This window comes from Puccinia triticina, chromosome 11A (genome assembly GCF_026914185.1).
Source record: "Puccinia triticina chromosome 11A, complete sequence".
NCBI lineage: Eukaryota > Fungi > Basidiomycota > Pucciniomycetes > Pucciniales > Pucciniaceae > Puccinia > Puccinia triticina.
In genome coordinates, this window is record NC_070568.1 from 3,538,405 (window position 1) to 3,556,227 (window position 17,823).

Consider the following 17,823-nt stretch of genomic DNA (forward strand, 5'->3'; position numbering starts at 1 on the left):
CTTCTGGACACCGTGCGTATGCATGGCTTGCTGTGAAGATTCGGAGAAAAACACAATACATAGGCTGTGGCACGATTCAGATCAGAAGACGTGCTTTTTGATTCTTTCCACTCCAATGCCCAGCTGCAAACATGAATTTGGGAGGTGACGTGACTCCGCTGCATTGGCCACATGATTGAGGGTGATTCAAAGTGAAACTACACTGCATATCCTATCAAGAAGGATGCCGCAATGGCACGCAAACACACAGCTAAAGGCTCCCTGCCTCTTGTGTGACTTTCGAAATCCGCAACGTCAACGTAACCCCCAACACCCGCTCCCATCCTTCATTTTATTCCATGAAGTCAAATCATCCCACCTACGTATGTCATTGTACATCTTCCGGATGCAATGCTACACAGCATCAAGAAGAAGGAATCGGGGTGGTCCCAGGAAGAGTACTGTCAAAGGTTGCATATCAAGCACACCAACTTAAAGAAGCCCAGTTACAATCACGGACATTAGTCGTCTCTCGGCCACAGCTTGGAGTTGGTAGCTCATGTGAAGTAAGCTGCCAGCATCTATCATCCATATGGTCTGTCATGCTAATCATGAGGTGTTCGACTGTGGAACAATACGGCACCAACAGAATGGACCAACTCCTCCTGCCGTCGTCCCAGGTGAGGAATCCCAAAGCAGTGTTCGGCCTCTGCTACTGGAGGAAGATTTCTGTACACAAGTCATGGTGCAAATGGCACAGTCCGTCCTCAGAAACCGACTCAGCAAGTCAGGTGCATCCGACTTCCTTCAGGCGGCTCGTGAAAATGTGGTCTTGCTCTCGAGAATCTGGGCTACGGGGGATACCGATACCGCACCCAACGCTTCAAGGATTGTGGCCCAGATACCCCACACTCGTGAAGCTGTTTTTAACCGTCTTGGGATTAACCCCACCATCACTACGCAGGTTTGCTGCAAGAAATGTTTTGCTTTGTACCCGACGGGCGATCCTCAAAACCCTTGCCCAAAAAAATGTAACCGGCCCTTCCTGTCCTCGTATCAAACATTTTGCAAGTGGGCAAAGGCAAATGAAGTGAAGCCAGAATGTAACACTGACCTGCATAAACTGAACCGCAAGAATGAACTGAAGCCGTTGCGTACCTTCAGCTATGTCAAACTTGAGACTTGGCTCAAGGCACGACTTTCTGTATCACACTTTGAGGCTCTGTTAGATTCCAGCCTCGTTGCTCATTCTGGAAGTGCTGATGGGATTATGGAGGATGTGTGGGATGGAAAGGTGTGGCAGGAGTTTCCAGAGACTGAAGGGGGTAACGGTATCTTCACCAAGAATTCCGGGAACCTTGTATTCAGCCTTTATCTAGACTGGTTCAATGCGGAAGGATCATCAAACCTCGGTTCTCACAACTCTGTCGGTGCAATTACTCTGATATGCTTGAATCTCCCGCCTGGTGAACGCTACAAGATCGAGAACATTTTTCTTTTTGGCGTGATTCCTGGCCCTAAGGAGCCCAGCCTCGAACAAGTCAACCATCTACTGCGTCCTCTAGTAGCGGAGCTTCAGTCCTTTTGGGAGGGAGTCCGATTTCAATCCACCGCATCATACCCAAACGGCCGGGTCATCCGCGCGGCACTATTCCCCCTGATTGCAGACCTTCCAGCACTACGCAAAACAGCTGGCTTTGGAAGTCATGCAGCAACCTTATTCTGCTCCTTCTGTCTGATGGATAAGAAGGACATCGAAGAAATAGACCCATCAAAATTCCCTGGACGAAGCAATGAGCAACACCTACTTCACGCAAAACAGTGGTTAGCACTCAAGAGCTACGTCGAGCGCAAACATTTCATGAAGAACCATGGTGCAAGATGGAGTGTTCTTAATTACCTACCGTACTGGCTTCCAGTAGACCATTGCTCAATCGAGCTTATGCATGCTCTCGTTCTTGGCGACTTGAAAGATCACAGCATGCGATTCTTGTACCTCCCGTCAGCAGCGAAACTGCTGAAATCCACGCAGGAGAAGGAGGAAGAGTGGCAGATGGATGACCACTATTCGGCTCTTCCATTCACTGACCTCTTTCCCTCCGAACCAAAGAAGAATCCGGGAAAGCGCAAGCGTAATGAGGAACCCAATGATACAACTGAAGAACTCGGGCGCCGGCCGAAGAGAGGCAAAGTACCCGAACCAGGTCCTTCAACAAAAGGGAAACATTGTGCTGTTTCAGGAGCTGAGTGTCAAGCCTCCTCAGGGCAAAGCTCTCACACCACCCAAGGAAGCCACTCGTACAAACTACGGGCTCGAAAACAAGCGGTTTACGTCGAATGCAGCGAGAATCCAGATACTGAACACTCCGAAGACAACGGTAATAGTGATTGTACTGAGCAGGGACCCAAGAGAAACAAATCGTTGACACCACTGGGAAAGGAGGGTGCTATCTCGCATCGCATGAGGCCTGATGAGCTTGAGGTGGTTCGAAGAACACTGATTCACACTACCATTCCATCCTGGATTGACCGAGTTCCCCACAATTTAGGGGCAGCAAGTCATGGATCCCTCAAGGCTGCCGAGTGGCTGATTCTCTACAAGGTTTACTACCCAATGGCCTTGATACCTGTCTGGAAGAAAACTTATGTGGAATGTGCGACAGCAGAAGAAAAGGAAAGAGTTTCAACATTGCTAGACTCGACCACTCTTCTTTCCAGGATAGCACATTTCCTTACCTTGCCAAAGATCAACCCCAAGGATCTACCAGAACTTGATGACCTCATAGTCAAATACCGAAAATGTCTCCGCAAAGGCTGGCCGCAGCATCCAACTAAGCCTAACCTGCATTTGACACAGCACTATTCTGATGTCATACGGAGGTTTGGTCCACCTAGATCAACAGCGGCATGGGCTCAGGAACGCGTTAACGGGATGCTGCAAAGATTACCAACAAATCACCACCCTTGTCAGTCTGTTAATGCTCATTGTGTTTGCGTCCTGTGCAGCTGACAAATGTCACACCTTCTTGTGTAGCCAAGATTCCCAAGACCCTGTTGAAGAATTGGCACATAAACTCCACCCTTCAAATCGTCACCCGCGGCCAGAAAGAGAACAAAGCCCTGTCGGTCAGCACAGCTGTATCAGAGATGGAGACTGAGAGGCCAAGTCGGGATCTCGATGCGCAGATGATGAAGAAGTGGAAGCGAGCTATTGCGGGGAAGGAGTCATCCAGGGGAAAGCTTGCTGCAAATCCCACGGAACTCAATGCTACAGTATCGACCAGAAAGATGATGACCATCAATGGGAAGAACTTCTCCACAGCCCGGCATCATCTCGGAAACTCGTATGTTGAGTATTTATTTGGTCGCGACCAAAGGTTTGGCACAATCAAGGAGATATTTTGCTCCATACAAACCCCGGGGAAAATCTGGCTCATAATTAGCCCTTTCAAGGAACTGGACAAGACGGAGGATCCATACAATGAATATCCTGACCTGAATTGCCGATTGGTTCAAGACGAGTTGGAAGTGGCTGTTGTCGTGGAGCAGGAAAAAATTATTGGACATGTGGCAGTCCTGAAGAACCCCGGTGGAACATTTGGCATTCAAAGTAGAACTGTCACGGCTGTTGGATTAGGTACATTGGTCAGTATTTGTATTCTGATGCGGTTGTGGCTGTTCTCTGACAGTTTGTTTGTACAGGGATGGGAAGGGCTTGTTTGATGTGTGAGAAAATTACGCACAATGTTTGCTTGCATTTGGGCTATTTTGAAAGGGGGTGTTATGAAAGGGGCAGATTTACCTCTGAGGCACGGTTCTTGGGTTCCTGTTCTTCTTTATCAAAACTGCCTACTCTGTATATAGTGTGCCGATGTTGTTGTCAACCCAAGGTTATGTCCACTACACGATTTCCCCATCAATCTTGCCCCCCCCCGTGTCTGATCATTCGTTGAGGAATCCAGAATTAATTTTGATCGGAAATTCTATAAGTTGCCTAAATTTATATCATCTTTCAACTTGAACTGCCCAATATCATGAATGCTGAACCGCTCGGCGAGGACTCTGGAGAAGGAAATGAAGGCCTTGGTCAAACAGGAGCTCCAACGGGAGCTGGGGGATCCGATGCACAAGATAACGGACGCGAGCATAGCTGGATAACCAATATCATCGACAGAATCCTGCCCAACTTGGCTGACGCACCTGATGGTAGTAGATCTGCTGGTAAAACTTCTCCCGTCCAGTCTTGAGTCAATTATGCGTGTGTTCTTGTTCCAGTGGAAACTGATCCTGCGTTGTGTTTTCATCTTTCAGGATCAAGGCCTGCTGGATCGTTGAACACTGAGAGCATCACTGAACGTCAGCGATTGGATCCCAACTTCATCGTTGAGCATGCCAGAGGGGTAAGAGCTCATGAAGAGGAGCGTGGGGCTCGGAGCCGGGAGGAACGCCAAGCACGCGGAATCGCTAGAAAGGCCACTCTCAATGAGCACTGCGACAAATATTCTCGTGGAATTCAACACTTCCTCAAGTTCTTTCTAGGTGGACCGACGGACCCACAAGACTATCCTGCATCACCGTCATCCCAAGAAAAGGAGGCTCTTTACTGGGTGGACGGGCGATCAAGACTGATCATTGAGCAACTCGAGCGGTTGCGTTCCAGTCTTTCTTCAAGATCTACCGCCGAGCAAGATTTCTTCCTGGCACAGGCCGAGAAGGAGATTTGGAAGAACATTCCACTGCCGGTGTTCCACCCAGCTCCGCGAAAGGGCGATCTTGGAGGAGGAAAGCCGATCAGTCTCCAAACAAAGGGCGATGTTGAGAGAGCGCTAGCCTTGGCCGGAATCTCGAGGTTCACATTTGATTGGCATGTTCCCGGTGATGAGGATTTGACTTGGAACTCTGTGGTTGTTGAAGTGATGGGATCGAAAGCGGTGGAATGGCTCGGCCGATCGATGAAAATAAGTCAGGAGGAGTCCGGACAGGCCGCTGCTATTATTAATCGTTGGCTCAAAACTAAATCTAAGGAGATCCAGCAGTACGGAGGTATGGATCTAACCGAGTACAACTCTCTCAAATCCAAAAAAGCGACGAAGGCATTATACCAGAGGTGGCGCAAGAAAGTAAGTGTTGCTTGGCCTGCTCAAATTGATTTTTTCTGTCACATCAGCTGATCTGTCACTTCCCTATTGAAACAGATCAAGGATGCGCGTTGTAGAATGGCAGATAGCGTCTTTCATGAAATTCCTCAACTGGCTGTGGTACTGGAGGACAACGATTGCCACTCGGACATTGAAGACGGACCTGATGGAGGAAATCCGATCAGCGTATTTCCGCCTTGGCGTAGCATTCACCTCACCGAAATACTTCACCATCTCGATCGCATGGTGCAAGTCCAAGCTACTCATCACAAAACCATCGAGACAAACAAGAAGATGTACGCGCGTTCGGCCCGCAACCACAAGAAGAATGTTGGAGGACCAATTGGGGTTGCGCGTGACTGGCCAAACGATTGTTACGATCAAGCGTTTTGGAGAGGTCTCAGCAAATTCGAGCAGGACACTATCTCAAAGGTCGACAAAGTTGATATTGAAAATCTCGCTCTGGGGTTGACCAAGCTTTGCCGAACAGGACACAACACGGGGACTAGTGGACCACCAGATCGAGGAGGGACAGGGGGGGCTCAGAAGCGTCGTCAGTCTCATGATCATAGTGAAGGGACGGGTGGTGGGGTTCCTGGTCCCAGTGGATCGATGAATGTTGACTGAGGTAGAAAATACATGCTGTGTCCTAAATGTAGTTTATTCTGTTCCATGGCCGTGGAGAAAGTGTTTTGGCATGAAAATTTCATCTACTATGTCGGACCGGTGCTGTGTCTTGAGCTTCTAGATGTTACAGATGGTTTCCATCGATCCCGCAGTAGCTGTTCGTGTATTTCAGTAATCTCGTCACAAATGGTGTGAACGATGTGGCATGTGTCCCCATGTGTCCCCAGCGACGCCATGTCATGAAAACGTACGCGCGTACGTTTTCATGACAGACGGCTGAGCTCCAAGCCCTATTGGCACTGGTGCCTCTAGCAGGCATCCATTGCCCCAGCGAGCACCCTGAAGAAAAAGCTGAGGCCAATGCTGACTCAACGGCTGATGAAGGGTGGTGTTATCCTTGATTACGGCTGACTTCATCCATCCTTCCCTTGTACTTGTCACCAACATGTGGCCTTGTTGGTGGGAGGGAATTTGGCAGTCCACTTAAGCTTCAGGCACCCATCCGACCCAACACGGGCCGTTCCATCTGTGGCAGAGGTCCAAGCAAATTGGGGGTACAGCCACATCAAGCAAGATAGTTTTCTCGAAGGTCTTCCATTCAGGTCACAAGGTGTATATTCATGCCATGACCGGTGGGACCATCCCTACAAATCTTGAAAGTTGATTATGGTGTTCCTTTGTCTACCTTTGTCTATGCGATCCCGGAGAAACCCAGAAAATCTCTGCTCAGAATTGCTTACATCATCCTTTGTGTCTTAGAGTAGATCGTGGGTGCACTACACCCTTTGTTGCCGCCTCACCTAGAATCCAGTGCACTACATAAACAGGCACTTGTCCTTCCTGGTTCAACAATTCCCTCACCTCCCTCAGCATCACGACCCCCAAAGATTTGTCCCATTGCCTCTCTCCAATCTCCCCATCGGTCCAATTACCTCGCAAAGCACTGCACCGATGAGTAGCAATGATCCAGACCCTGGTCCCCCGGTTCCTCTACCAGCCCAGTCATCCATTTCTTTGGAGGATCCCTCCACGCCTCCACCAAGTAAGACATCTTTCCACTGCACCCTTGTTGTTCCTCTTGTCTATATCTGTCACTGACTCAATTGTATAGCCTTACAATTTATACAGCAGAACTTCCCTGGTCAGCCCTTGCCAGCACCGACATTTGAAGAGTTTGCGTTGTCCTCCACAATTCACAGCCTTCCCGAGCCCCTCCACCCTGGCCAATCTGTTCTAGAAAGCGAAATTCAGCAGATTACCCCTGAAGAATTCAATCGGAACATCAAAACTGCTGAAACGACTCTACTCGGCTTGACCAACTTGAAGCTCCCCAGGAGTTTGAAGCGGAAGATTGCTGAATGTGCTCATGACATCAAACACTCCAAAAAAAGTACGTCTACCATCGATCATTACACACATTGCGCATCAGCAAGGACTAATTGATCTTGTTTGCTTCAGCATTTGAGCAGACTGGGGAAATTCCAGAAGACGAGGGGATCCGGATCAATCAAGCCCGGCCATCTCGTGTCTCCTCCGCCATTGCAACCTCAACATCCACATCGACCAAAAAACCCACCAAGCGGATCAAAAAGGCCCGCTCGGTCAACCCAGCTTCCCTTCTGACCAAAGGCGATAAACCCGCGGCGGATGTCAATTCAACTACTGTAGCAACCATTTCTGACGGTCATGATGCCGCCCCCTCTGGCGCCAACAACACATCACAGGCCCCCTCACCTCGTCCAGCCACCACTCTTGGCACCCCTCCCCCGACAAATCCCAACCCTATCACGCAAACTAAATCTCCGGTGGAGGTTTCCAAACCCGTCGACCCCCCAGATTCCCAGTCGGCACCAGAGGCATCACACGGTGCAAATTCTGGCTCTGCCGATGTAAATGGTGGTATGTTGCCTCATTGTTCCTTGTCTTTTTTCTTTCTTTTTTTCATGTACATCTTGATTCAAGCCGTGAAGCGCTCTGACAGCTGACTACATCTTTGAAATACCCTACCCTTGTCTGTCCCCCTGTAGACGAACATCATCACTCTGAGGAAACGCAACTCCTCGGCTCAGGTCTTGAACCCACTCCTGGGAATGATCATAATGATACTTCTCAGGCTTCTCAACTGCCATCTTCCTCACAGCCTAACCCGTCGGCCAGTGGGGTCGGAGGAACCACTGGCTCCTCGACATCTTTAACTATCCTCCAGTCAACCAACGTGCGAATGTCGGTCACTGCGATTGATCATGTAGTTGGTGGAGTGAAGCCAAATTGGGAGCGGTACAAAACTACGTGGGAAGCACTGTCCAACCTTGCTCTATTCCGAGCCCAATCTCTTCAGAGCCCCGGACCGCACGAGCCCCACTTGCACTTCGAAAGAACAACCTGCTCCTATGCGGCCTGGATCAAAACCATTGCCTCAGTGGGTAAGCCAGGAGTACCCTTTTTGATACCATCCAATCACTTAGCTGAACAAACGTGTGTGTTCTCCTCTCGCCCCAGCCGATGACTTTTTAGCTCCATCTCCAAACGATCAATGGAACTGTCCAGACGTCGTGGATTTTCCCTTAATTTCAGTCTTCTCCGAAAGGGAGAAAACCGGCTCCTCCGATCCTTTTATCTCCCCGACCGTAAAATCTAAACATCCTGAGTCCACCATCATCCGTTTTCTCCACCGCCTTCAAAGTCCACCCGCCACCGTCATAACTGATTGGGCCAAAGTTGTTGCTGCTTCCGTTGAGGTCATGGCTTTCAAGCTCTACAACCCTCCACCTCCAACTCCTGATACCAATCACGACACCCTCACCCAAGGCCTTCAGGTCCTCGAATGGGCTGAAGGGCTGAAGAAATCTCTCTCCACTTATGAAACACCTCCAGACTCTCAACCAACCTCGGCTGCCCCGGATGTTGAAATTATTTTACGCTCTCACGCCATCGATGTCCTGACAGATTTTGCGAAGACCATCATAGATGTCTTCATGGGCTACGTCATTTTCCAAGTACACGCCCTCAGTGGACCTCCGTTAACAAACAGCCAGCTCCAGCAACAATCCCAAGCCAAGAAAGCCTCAGGCAACTCATCAGTATCCGACCCCTCTGCGCTCAATTCAACTTCCCAAGATTCTCCCGTCAAGGCCAATAAAGCTGCTACACGGCGACTGCAATTATTCCAATCCAGGCATAACTTCCAGCCCCTCACCTACTTTGTTCTCGGTGGGGTTCGAGGCCTCTTCATCGCTTCAAAAAATTACCGTCACACCCCTGTGTCTGAATGTATGTCGTTCATTCAGTCAATGGCTGTGATAACTCAGCACTCAAAAGTCCCTCGCACACCCGAGGAACCAATTTGGAAGAATCTGTCAGCATACCTGCTCCAAATCTTCCAACCAGCATTCCAGTCGCCAGGGAAGATATTACCACTTCAAAAAAAGCCAGACCCGCATGAGCTTGCGCAGGCCATTACCGTTGACTTTCTAACCCATTGGAGGACGAAGCAGCCTACCTCTCCATTTCTGATCCCTCAGGCTCCCCATCAGATAACCAACAAATAAGGCAAGCTTCATTTTGTAGTTTGTGATCCCCCATTCCCTACTTCCTTATCCGACCTCAACCGACCTGCCTACATATCCTATTTTGTTATGCTTCTTGTGTGGGCTTCTCTCATGTTGCAAGCAATGTGAAACACCCGTCTCTTTTGTTTCACTTGGTTCATGGTAACTTTCACCATCCGAAATTATGACTTCCATTCAAAATGTTGTCTTTTGGGGAATTCCAAACCGTGGAGCTATCCTTATGTCAGATGGAACCGAATGCCAATTTTGGATTTGAGAAATCATTTGAGAGTAAAAACGCCCATGACCTCCGCTGATTTTCTTCTCCCCACAATCCACCAGATTTGTCTTGCTTGCACTCACACCTTGATACCTCGCTGTGTAACAGGAGGACACACTTTTGTGATAAGTTTCGCATAAGTCTCACCCAATACAGAGTAAACATGTGAAAATTGTTATCCGCCCCCCCCTTTTGAAGGGTGACCTGCCTGCCCCGGCAAGGAGAGATCCAACTTGTGCCGCCATCCAAAACACCTTCTCAAAGCACCAGAACTTCTGCTGTTAGCCCTCCCCCCCGGTGTCACACATCAATGAGACATAAATCATGATTTTACATACCAGTGAGCGCATGGAATGGTCACCACTAGAACCTTCCTCTTTCTTGAGGCCTGGTGGTGCTCGACCATCCACTCTTATCCCAAGAAACTCATGAACTTGTAAAAAAAGGAAAATCAAATCATTAAAACGTATATCTACTCAAGTGAGAACTCATCAAATAAGTTGAGAGTCAATCATGAACTGTTGAAGTCAGTGAATCATGATTCACCACCGCTTCTTCTCGATAGTCCCCCCCAGGGGAGATCGGGGTTGAAGGAGGCGCGCAGTGAAGTTGAGTGGCCACACTTGCTGCGCGGGAGAATTACAGTGTACTCTGCAGTTTACAGTGCCAGCCTGTATGTCCGATTATGTCCGCCCTGGCGGTCAGCTGTAATGTGATCAGGCAGGCTTTTACTATGGAAGTAGGCTGCAAGTTTACCCCTTGGGATTCCCAAACCAACGGTGGGTTGCAGGCACGACAATTTTGACCTATCTCGTGTGAAGAAGATGGAGAAACACAGTAAACATGACAGTTAATCCACAGAAAAGAGCGCTTGAGATATCACAAGCATGGCGGCGGTTTACGAGTAAAACTAAGGATTAGTTTTGATTTAAGATACATTTTCATACGTTTTTCTTAGCAGCATCGAGGAAAAAGAGGCAATGAATGGATGAATAACAAGAGGGAAGTCCACTGTTGAAATAAGTGGTTTTTATTCTGGAACTCGGAAAGGTCAAATATGATAGAAATGTGATCGTTTTTATTGAAATCTAAGCAAGGATGACTGGGATGATCTCTTTTTGCCTTGTTGTTTCTTTTGCAGCTTCTTGAGGGCCCAATCGTCTACTCTCAACATTTGGATCTTTTTGGGATCAGGCCTGAGGAAATATCGAGTTGATTCTGATCGTCCCAAGAGGTCCATGGTGTTGACCTTCCAAAAGTGCAGCATTCCCGGTTAACAAGGCATTATCAGGATGAGAGGAATGCTGATGTAGAGCCAATAACATACTGTTGTTTCCGCAATGTGAAGGTCCTTGTACGCATCAATCCCAACCTTCCCGCCAAACTTGATCCAGTCCCCACGTTTGAGCTGACGCATCTGATCCAAAACCTCCGAGTCCCAGGCAAGAAGTCGTATGCGGGCTCCCTGAAATGAGGTAACATGAGGTCATGATCAGCCAAAACATATAATAAACTCACACCCTCTGACTGATCAGACTACACACCGGCTTGGTAGATGGGTCCTGAACAGTCACATAAATTCGTCGAAAAGCGGTCCGGTTATAATTGACACCCGTTACATATCCAGATCCCCAGACGCGGGCCTTGTGAAATTCCTCAACCAGCTCGAAGTGTTGGCCACAGTGGACCACCCACTTTCCTTTTCCCACGACAATCACCGGGATACTACCTACCATACTAGCAACGAGGTGCCCAGTGAAGAAGATCTCTGTCTCTGGTTCATGCATAAAAGGAGGAGGGTATGGACTATTCGACTGCAGAATGATGTGGAATTTGGAGAGTTCTGAATATTCACTGTGTTGGACGATGTCAGGGGAACTAATCACACTAGTAAGATGGATTGTATGATCTGACGCGCCATGAATTGAAGAGATCTCAGCAAGAGAAATGTGGAGGTTTCCGGATATCTCAAACATCACATCAGTTTTGCAAAAAGGCAAACTAATCGGGCAATTCGAGAGATGAGGACGAGGCTACGGGGGGGATGATGTGGGCCAGAGCTTCATCTTTCCTGGCCTTTAAGTCAGTTCAGGAGGATCATGTCTACAAGATTTTGTCACCGTAACACCAGATCCCAGCGGCTGCTTTCCCCCTTTGACTTTTCACACAAAGGGAGCACAGCTGCAGCAATTGGCCCCCCACCCAGCCAAATGTACCACCACTACCAAGGAGTTTGTTTTGATGGAGCTTATGAGCCAAACAATGTCTGGGCATTCAACCGGGGATTCCAAAGGGAACCCAGGTAAGATCAATACAATGGCTGCTGTTTGGTGTGTGGGGCATTTGTTTGGGCAGGGCAGAAAGGATGGTGGTTTGTTAAACCAAACACTACTCTGACGGCCGCGGCCAGATGGACTACACTGTTTGTTGGTTGTCCATTATTTTTCTACAGCATTCAGTCGACCAACACATTTTCCAAACCAATTTAACATGTTTGAGGCCTTTGTCAACCAACAATGCCAGACGGCTTGAGGCTGCATCAATCTTACGTCAAAAAAGCTGCATGGTAGGTGCCAAACACCAAAGATGACCCTCTGCCCACAACTATGCGTGGGTGGTCGTGGTCTTGTCATGAAAACGTACGCGCGTACGTTTTCATGACACACAGCTATTTTTAGGCCGGAGGATCTCACCACCTTGCCAGCATTATTAACCCAGGCGGAAATCTTGTTGAGGTAACCGCGGCCGAGATCCTCACCTATTCAACAATTGCCACCAAATCTTGGATGCGACAAACATCTCGAGTTTTTTGCCCAGAAAGGTCTCTGTTGCCCTGGCTCAAGCTGACACCCAACACCGTTTTCCGTTGCATTTGATACATGATCCGAGTCATGCGACTCCCTCCTGCAGCATGTCAGGTCTAGCCACATGTCCTGCAACCAAACTGATGTACCAATACCTCAATGATGTTCACTTCCTGGTTTGCAATGTGCATACTGTTCAAAATAGGGCAGCCACGGTCTCACAGAAACAGTTCACCATTATTTCCAACTCTTTGTAACCCACCTTGTAGACTTGCCCTCTTTGAGAACAAATGCCGTTGGTAATACGGATCCACCGCATCCCTAACAGAAAATCCCAACCTCTGGCGTGTTGTCCAGTCAAATTTGTTCCTTCAGATGCCTGTCACAAAGTATGGATGATCAGGAAGAGTATGTGTATTTTATAATTTTGCTCATTTTGCCCAAGGAACCCCGTCCATGCAATCACTCCACGCAAGCGTAAAATTTGGCAAAAGCTCCTTGCAGATATCTTAATACGTCCTGTCTTTCACTTAAAACCCTTTCCAACAAGCTTCAATGAAATTAAGGTGTGCTTCTCCACTAATCATCTCCATCAAGATCCAACGTTGCCAACTCCCAAAGCTGAAGGCAGCGCATTGGACCTGCATACTTCCAGTATGGTCACTCAGCTTGTTCCCCGCCTGATCCTCAGCAGCGACAAAAAAGGTTGAATGTGTTGACAGGCCCCTCGCACTACACACACGATAGACGGATCACTAGTCATATCCATACACTCATATGCAAGGGATCCAAAAGAGGCACACCTTCTGCAGCTCGGGAAACCTAACAACTGCGTCAACAGCCGCCTCACGGTAGGATGATCACTTTGCCATTTTTAAGCAGCTCATAGCATAATTTGTCTGTCCCATGTCGCTTGGTGAGTCTCTTTGCACTCTCATGTCAATCAGATTGCAAGCCAAAGCACACATTTTCGGTATTAAGCTTCTTCTCTGCTGATGCAAGGATCTGCCCGCAACATCCCCTGCAAAGTGTCACACACCTCAGGTCCAGTGTTTTCTCCTTTCCTGATGAGGTTTCGCAGACAAGCTGAACTTGAGTTTCGTAACTTGATTACACCATAGGTCCATATATCCTTCTCCAATTCAATGTCGCTGAGCGGAAAATCACAGTCCTCCTCACTGAATTCGCATCGACACGCTTGCCCTTATGAACTTGTACTTCACAGCTCCACTGACATGATCTAGTTTCACATCCCCGGGACTCCCAAAGTCAAGGGGTCTGCCCGGGAGCTTTTTTCAGGATGTTGTAATTGCCTTTTGTCCCTTCGGGGTTTTCTTGCCATGATGCTTCAGCTCTTTTGCCATTGGCAGCGATCTCATGTGCATGATGTGCATGAGGCCTAGTGCCTACATTTTGAATGTGGATACTGTGCATGCTATCACATCATGTTTTTCGCTCTCAGATGCTGAGAGGAATACGTAGAGCTAGTTGAGTGTGTCTTCATCTCTCCCACTGGCTGTTTTACGGTGACCGATCCCTCAAGTCAGCATCCCTATTGGTGAAAAAGTTGATGGATAGAATTTTAGCAGGCTCCCATCCCACAGAAGTGACTAGTTTTTGCTATTGCCCATGTTGCAATTAATTGTTTTGTGCAACATCATTGTGCTTCACCGGGTTGATCTGAGCTGTCAGCGTGCAAAATTTCCGGGCCCCACGCCACTGCCATGATATCATCATCAGAAAAATGTGCCTCAATGGGTGTATACGTTTATTTTTTTTCAACTCGGCTGCAACTCCACTTGCAAGCACCAGCTCAGCATGATCGGCGAGCTGAAGCTTGGGCTGGGCGGTGTGACCCAAACCCCATTTGGGCTTTCTCAAACATGTACATAAAAGTTGCCGCCAATTGGCCTTGCACCGGGTCACCCATCAACAAAGAAAAAACATTCTCTCCGATCACCACAGCTCACTCTGGTCTCTTTCCCTCTTCTCAACTTCACCTCACTCTCCGGTTCCATGATAGTCACCGTCTTGGTGTCACACCTTATCTCCCTTGTTTTTTCACCTCCTGTTGGCAGGTATTGATCGCCTGATCAAAAGCCGAACAGCAATCTCCAACTGGAAAGCAAAGCTTGACCGCTGAGTTTCTTTGCAAGTACCTGTTATCATAACACACACTAGTACTGAGAATGTGAACGGTAAAATCCTTCCTGTCTCTCTTGCCTCCATTTGCTGTACGATCGATTCATCGATCACCTGATTTGTTGATTGGCTGATCAATCAGACAAATGCACTTGTGTTTTCCAGAAATAAATTCAATATAGAAAGCATCATTGGTTTCTTTTCTATACTCTCTGCTGTTCAACTCCCAATGAGCCATCAGCTGACCCAAGATATTATGTCCTTTGCGGAAGCCAGCAATTTAGATTGTTTTGGACTGGCGTCTACGCACCAGCATCGAGAGCGCGATGAACATAGTATGTGTTATTTTACTTCTCAATTAAAGAACGGTGATCAATCCGAGCAATAATTAGAACATGAATTTCATCGATTCTTTACTCCATCAATCTTTTGTCTCGCCGTTCACTAATGCTTGATTGATGATTGGGTGATCATCAATCCATGAAGACCCTTCACGCTGCATTACCCAATTTCCGAATCAGTTGTTTGACTGACTGACATCACAACACAACCACCAACACGCGATTCTCTCCTTTGTTGACCAGAAATCACAGACTTGTCAGCGCCTCCCCGTGATCCCAGCGCCACCAACAGTGGTTCCAATGGCTCCTCCACTGTCAATGGAGAGAATCAGTGAGCCCTACATTCATTACTCCTCCCTCTTCCTTTCCTGGTCTCATTGCAGGGTCAATGCTTTTGGTCTGGGGGGCCTGGTCTTAATAGTTGATTTGGTTTCTCCCCCCTGGTTGTCTTTCTGCCCTGTCTATTGGAGAAAGTGGTTTCTGTTGGCCTGTGCATCTCTTCAGGCCTGGCTGATGTTCGAAAGGCAGACAGATTTCAGTCCGTTTGTAATGCAAATTGAGTGCTGCTGAACTCAGCATCTACTTGGACCCCCTCTTCTGAAATTGAGTTTGATCTCTGCTGTTCCCAATATCATCAAATCAAACTAACATTCAGTTTCTGCACTCCCTGCCCATTATTTTCCCTGATGTCAAGCCACCTTACCGGTCTGTAACGCCTTATCTGCTGGATAGCCTCTTACCTGAAGAAGTGCCCGGCATACCGAATTGGGATCATGGAATCCTTTTTGGCGGGCCGTCAAACTAGGATAGATAATTGTATTTCCCCCCAGTTTGATGCGGCTATAGGGGTTCCCCAGGGCTCCCCTCTCTCAATGATACTGTACACTATGTGCCACAACAAATTATTCGCCAAACCGTTCTCGATTGGTGAGAAGGTGACAATAGGTTGCATCAATGATGTTGTACACCTTGTGGCTGCCAGGTCCCCAAGTTCCATTTCCGGAATTGACTTTGGAGGCAGCCCTCCCGCTGAAGTGGGGTTCAAGGTATGGGGCTATGTATCTTTGAGAAGAAGAAAGTCCAATTCATCTGGTGCTCTAGAAAGGTCCTTCCGGATACCACCTTTGTATTAGGCAAGCAAAGCCTCAAGAAAGCCTGGACGGCTATGTGGCTAGGGATTCTGTGAAACCCCAAAGTTAAACTAATCTGTCAACTTTGAAATGGTTTCAGAATGAATCACAAAAACGTTCACCGAGTCTGGAGCGCCATGAAAAACACATGAGGATTTAGCGGCAAGGATCACTTTAAGTGATGGCCGCCCTTGTCGGTCCTCTTATCACCTGTGGGGCACCTGTTTGGGCTTCCAGCTAAATCATAGCAAAGTCAGAACTGTTGTCGAGAAAGTTGAGGACTGCTTGGCAACCTGCACCTCAGGCGCATTCAAGTTGACTTAAATTGTTTGGCACCAAGCAAATTTGGCTGTCCGCCCGACCACGAAATGCATCTTGAAAGCCAGGCTCGCAGCCTAAGCTGTATTGCCAGAACGCATGCAATCAGATCGGGCAACTCCAGGGTGCAGGATATCCCATGTGGCAGAGGGACAAGGGAAGCAAACTGGATTGCACCCCATTCCCCTCCGACCATGGAGCTGTTCCTCATTAACAATAAGGGGGGGCACTGTCCAGGGGATGTTCATTTGATATAGCCCATCATGTGAGACTGACAAGAGGCAACTCTCTCATATGAACATGTCAGCAACAAAAGAGCAAGCGAAGCTGGCAGTAGAATCATGCTGCGACGCCTTACCCCTCAGTGTCACTCCCAGGCAATATTCACGGATGGATCATACAAGGAGTGGCGAGGACGTGCGGCGGCTGCGGTCCGCCTGATTGTGACCTCGGTTATTGTGCGCGCCTGGGATTGGGAACCTCAACCCTCAAATCAATTACCAAAAGTCAGCCAGTAGGCTTGTTACTGGCATTAGAGCCAATCAAAATGGTTCTGCCTCCCCTGTTGTCAGCAACTTGGAGCAAGGCATATTCAACCAAAACAGAGGTGTTGTGGAGCGGATGCATCCTCCAGGGGCGACCAAACCCGGCCACAATGTCTGCTCAAAATGGTGGACGTCTGGCAACAGCTGCTTGCTGATGCACAGATTACTTGTGGTTGGTGCCCACCACATTCTGGAGTCAGGGGAAACGAGCTGGCCAACAGGATCGCGGATGAAGCAACCAAGCGGAGAAAACATCCCAACAAGGACAGCTGGACAAAGATTTATGATCAACTGACTCACCCGATTGAATCTGCTGAAAATCCCATGCCCAACAAATTTCAATTCTCCTGGGTCCCTATCCTTCAGTCCTCTGTCATCACCCAGATTCTATCAGGCCATTCCCCCGAACCATCAACTTCGCAAACGGAAACGTTGCCTGGATCCCTCCTGCACTTTCTGTTGGCCCAGAGAAACTACAATCCACTGTACAGACCTCTTCCCCCAGCTGAAAAAGGCAACGCCAACACCTCACATTAATTCAGAAACAACAAAATAAGTGTGTCCACGCACAAGCCCCACTTACATCCCCGGAACCACAAAGCTCACCCGCTCCATCTACATCATTACCTCAAAACAATTTCTCCATGTGTGCAAATTTAGTCTCCCCCTTTGTTGTCATCTTATTTCCTGAGCATTTCTTCTCACTCTCGTCATTTGCTCCTTGTTGCCTTGCTGCTTTCCTTTTGGTTGCGTGTTCTGACCACCATTTACACTTATAGCAGCTGTTTGCTTGTCCTCAATATGTTTCTGAGTTGTGAGGTTGCTACCTCAGTCTCATGGTGCAATCCCACTCCAGAAAAGAAATTGCATAATAAGCAAAACAATGATGATGGTGTCTGAAAAATCTTATTTCCACTGTCAGAAAAGAGACAGATCATTGATCATCACTTACATAAGTAGTATTACTATTG

At 48.1% G+C, this 17,823-nt stretch overlaps 2 protein-coding genes across 2 annotated transcripts in view; one reads left to right on the forward strand and one right to left on the reverse strand.

Annotated features, from left to right (window-relative positions):
* PtA15_11A336 (uncharacterized protein) overlaps positions 1-7,889 on the forward strand; it is a gene marked incomplete at both ends in the record, with an annotated part of 49,291 nt that extends 41,402 nt beyond the window's left edge. Inside the window, 2 exons of the mRNA XM_053161234.1 lie at positions 7,203-7,643; positions 7,858-7,889. Of these exons, the coding sequence (XP_053025201.1) occupies positions 7,203-7,643; positions 7,858-7,889 (473 nt within the window). The remainder of the gene's footprint in view (positions 1-7,202; positions 7,644-7,857) is intronic.
* Positions 7,890-10,650: 2,761 nt separating this feature from the next.
* PtA15_11A337 (uncharacterized protein) lies at positions 10,651-11,359 on the reverse strand (the record flags this gene model as incomplete). The annotated part of the gene is made up of 3 exons (XM_053161235.1): positions 10,651-10,821; positions 10,900-11,037; positions 11,117-11,359. The coding sequence occupies 3 exons, from the start codon at positions 11,357-11,359 to the stop codon at positions 10,651-10,653; spliced, it is 552 nt and encodes a 183-aa protein (XP_053025202.1).
* Between the last annotated feature and the right edge of the window lie 6,464 nt (positions 11,360-17,823).